The sequence below is a fragment of the Amborella trichopoda genome, chromosome 9 (genome assembly GCF_054954075.1).
Source record: "Amborella trichopoda isolate Santa Cruz 75 chromosome 9, AtrichopodaSantaCruz75HAP2 v2.0, whole genome shotgun sequence".
In the NCBI taxonomy this organism is placed as follows: domain Eukaryota; kingdom Viridiplantae; phylum Streptophyta; class Magnoliopsida; order Amborellales; family Amborellaceae; genus Amborella; species Amborella trichopoda.
In genome coordinates this window covers 26,849,945-26,854,251 of record NC_142344.1, presented here as the reverse complement: position 1 = coordinate 26,854,251, position 4,307 = coordinate 26,849,945, and the positions used below count along the sequence as shown (strand labels likewise).

Here is a 4,307-nt window from a genome sequence, read left to right as displayed (position 1 = left end):
GTCGTAATTGATATATTGATCTGATTTCTAATATACATGACTATTGCTTGATGACCTCTTATAATTGGAAGAATTGTTTATGATAGATGAATGGACTCATTAATGATGCATAACACCTAGATCTACTTACTGGACTTTCTAGCTCATCCCCCTGCATCTCCCCACTTGTAGATTGATAGTGCCAAGTCGAGGACCAGAAGTTCGTGTGTTGCAGTTGGGAGCTGAAGTCCTTTCTGCTTGAGAGGAAGTCCAGATCTTGTATGTAATTGGGCAGTTAGCCCTGTATTTTGTTTATTTCGGAATGTATGTACTTTTGGGCTCTGGTGCCCCAGACTCAAGTGTAATATTTTTGGAAGAACTTTCTATAATGTCCTTTTAATGATGTATGGATTCTCCAAGTTTTAAATATTCATTTGTACTTAGAATTTTCCATGGTTTGCTCTGTTTACCGCATTATTAAAGCGTTGAGTTCACTCTGACCTGAGTGACATACGCTACATAAAGATCATGAATCTGCACTCAGTCAACCTCCGTCGAGTACAGAATGGGGGTCGGGGGCAGGGTCGTGACATATATGATATCAGAGCCGCCAGGATTTGATTCTTGGCCTAAGGGGTTTTAGAAGAGTCCTTGGAATAGTTTTAGGATTGATTAGTGACTGGGTGCTCCTATGCTAAGTTGAAGATGCCGAGGGCTTGTGCTAACAATGCGAGCTTCAGAAATGAGAACACCGAGATGCTCGGTGAGTTTTATAGAGCTCTAGGGACAATGACCTAAATTATGAAAGAGTCAATGCCAGCTCAGTCTACCCCTACCTCGTAACAAAATGACAGTAGCCTTATAGAGAGGTTTAGAAGGCCGACGCCTCTAACCTTTTTGGGGCAAGGAGGAGTAGAAAAAGCTGAGAGGTAGAAGAAACCAATAGAAATGATCCTAGAAGTGTTTCATTGCTCGGATGAGCAGAAAGTCAGATTAGGAGCCTTCATGCTGGAAGGAGAGGCAGAACATTGGTGGGACTCGGTTAAGCAATCCTGGAGGGAGTCAAGAACCGAAGCCACATGGGAAAACTTCTTGGCAGTGTTTGATGAAAAATACTTCCCAGACTCCGTCAGGGAGAGGAAAGAAGTAGAGTTTATTGAACTCCAGCAAGGGAGTGTGAGAGTTGAACAAAATGCCGCTAAATTTGTGGAACTGTCTAGATACGTGGCTCACATTATTAACACCGAGGCCCGAAAGGAAGCCAAATTTGAGAGGGGCCTTTGGACGGATATTAGAGGAAGAGTATTGTCGCGCAACCTGAAGACTTATGCCCCATTGGTCGACCTTGCCTTAAAGATTGAAAGGGACTGCGAGGACCATAGATCGAGGAAGGAATGAAAGATGAAGGTTGTGCCACAGGGGAGGTTTTGAAAGAAGCCTCAAAAATTTATGAGGAGGGATATTAGAGGAAAGCCCTACCAGCTTAATCAGAGGGCCTAGAAGAATCACCCGGGCAATATGGAAAGTGATCGACGCCCGATATTCTCCCATTGTGGAAAAGACAACCACACTACCACAAATGCTACAGGAAGCGGACGTGTGCCTCATATGTGGCAAGCCCGACAATTGAGTTAAGGATTGCCCTATGATAAAGACAGAGGACCGACCAGAGGCACAAGAACGAGTGTTTGCCCTCACCATACAAGAAGCTAAGGCGTCCACCTCGGTGATCAGAAGTAAGCTCTCTATTTGTGTTGTTAAAGTTAGAGCCTTAATTTACCATTCCTCTTAGTCTTTGATTGCACCCCATTTTGTTTGTTATCTAAATGTCGAGCCTGCATGTCTTGATTATACTCTAGTAGTATGCACTCCTATGAGGGATTCTATGGAAACTGATAGAGTGTATAGACAGTGTGATGGGTGTTACCTACCTGTGGACTTGATCGTTTTAGATATTCAAGATTTTGATGTTATTCTAGTCATGGATTGATTGTATACACAGCATGCCACCGTCAATTTCCTTGAAAAGACGGTGACCTTTAGACGCCCTGACTAAAATAAACTACACTCTAAGGGCACTAGGGATACTCCACCTTTATACTTTATTTCTACTCTCAGGCCTCTCGCCTCCTGGCTCAGAGATGCGAGGGATATTTAGACTATGTAGTAGAGAATTTGGATATTCAGTCCCAGCTAGAAGGGATACTAGTAGTAAGAGTATATCCTGAGGTATTCCTAGAAGAGTTAACATCCCTACCTCCAGTGAGAGAAATTGAATTTGAGATAGATGTAGTCCCTGTCACTGTTCCCATTTCTAAAGCTCCGTATAGAATGGCTCCAGCAGAGTTGAAGGAGTTGAAAAAACAGTTGCAAGAATTATTAGATAAAAGATTCGTCCAACCCAGTGTGTCACCCTAGGGTGCACCGATACTATTTGTGAAGAAGAAGGATGGGTCCCTGAGGCTGTGTATTGACTATAGGCAGTTGAACCAAGTAACAGTGAAGAACAAGTATCCCCTGCCTAAAATTGATGATCTTTTTTACCAGCTCCAGGGGGGCCAAGTGTTTTCAAAGATTGATCTTCGGTCGGGTTATCACCAGTTGTGGGTCAAGGAGGGAAACATCCCAAAGACCGCTTTCAGAACTCGATACAGTCACTATGAGTTTCTTGTGATGCCGTTCGGGTTAACAAATGCCCCCCTTGTGTTCAAGGATTTGATGAATAACCCTTCTTAGATGAATTTGTTGTGGCCTTTATTAACGATATCTTGGTATATTCAGAGAGTTGGGAACTGCATGGACAACATCTAAGAATTGTCTTGCAAACTTTGAAATCGGAGAGATTGTATGCTAAGTGGAGCAAGAGCGAGTTTTGGCTCCTCAGTGTGGCCTTCCTTGGGCACATTATTCCTAAAAATGGAATCATGGTCGACCCCTCTAAGATTGAAGTTGGACTTAAATGGGAAAGACCAACAAATGTGACCGAAGTTCGTAGCTTTCTGAGGTTAGCAGGATACTACATGCACTTTATAGAGGGATTCTCAAAGATAGCGTGGTCGTGTGAGAGAAGCTTCCAGCAACTTAAGAAAAGACTAACCACAGCCGCGACACAGACCTTGCTTGATGGAAATGAGGATTTTTTTATTTACACCGATGCTTCTCATAAAGGGTTCGGGTATGTACTCATGCAAAGAGGGAAGGTCATTGCTTATGCCTCCAAATAGTTGAAACCGTATGAACAGAACTATCCAATGCATGACTTGGAGCTTGCAGCCGTAGTGTTTGCATTAAAGATTTGGAGGCACTATCTCTATGGGACCCGATTTAAAATGTTCATGGATCACCAGAGCCTCAAGTACCTATTTTCCCAAAAGGAGTTGAATATGAGGCAAAGAAGATGGGTGGACTATTGAACGATTATGACTATACAATTGATTACCACTGAGGCAAGACTAACGTAGTTGCAGATGCCCTAAGCAAGAAAGCTGTGGTCTTAGTGGCGTATCTGATGGTTCCAGAGATGAGATTAATAGAGGTTGTGGTAGAATGGCACCCATCTTGGCCCCTCAGTGAGGAGGGAGGAATGCTTTCGTGTCTGAGAACGGAGCCTCAATTATTTCAATGAATCCGAGTGGCTCAAAAGGGAGATCCTTAGCTTGTAAAGATTCTAAAAGAACAGAAGATGGGTGGAAAAGAGGATTTCTCTATGAGTGGTGATGTTTTGTTAAGGTTTAAGGACCGAGTATGTCTCCCTAATGACGAGAGTATAAAAAGGGTTGTTTTAGAGGAAGCACACCACTCCTGCTACACGGTACACCCTGGGAGTACAAAGATGTACTCGGATTTGAAAAAGGCCTCCTGGTGGACCAACATGAAGAGGCATTTGGCAATTTTTGTCGCTAGGTGCTTGACATGTCAGCAAGTGAAGGTCAAACATCAGAAACTCGCCGGACTGTTGCAGCCCTTACCTATACCAAAGTGAAAGTGGGAACACATCACAATGGATTTTGATTCTGGATTGCCCTGGTCAAAAGCTGGACATGATAGTATTTGGGTCATTGTTGACCGATTAACTAAGGTCAATCATTTCTTACTGGTCCGCACAACTTATACCTAGGTTTACCTCTAGATTCTAGGCTAGCCTATAATCAGCTTTGCGGAACGAACTTACCTTCAGCACCACCTTTCATCCCCAGACAGATGGGCAGTCAGAAAGGACCATTCAAACACCGGAAGATATGTCAAGGGCGTGTGTCACTGATTTTAAAGGAAGGTGGGAGGACCATCTGCCCCTGATGGAAGCGTAGATTGCCCATCTGCTGGGATGA

At 43.6% G+C, this 4,307-nt stretch overlaps 1 protein-coding gene across 1 annotated transcript; it reads left to right on the top strand.

Annotated features, from left to right (window-relative positions):
- Positions 1-927: 927 nt before the first annotated feature.
- On the top strand, positions 928-1,377 carry LOC148780469 (uncharacterized). Its single transcript, XM_088847789.1, has one exon. The coding sequence runs from the start codon at positions 928-930 to the stop codon at positions 1,375-1,377; it is 450 nt and encodes a 149-aa protein (XP_088703915.1).
- Positions 1,378-4,307: the final 2,930 nt, after the last annotated feature.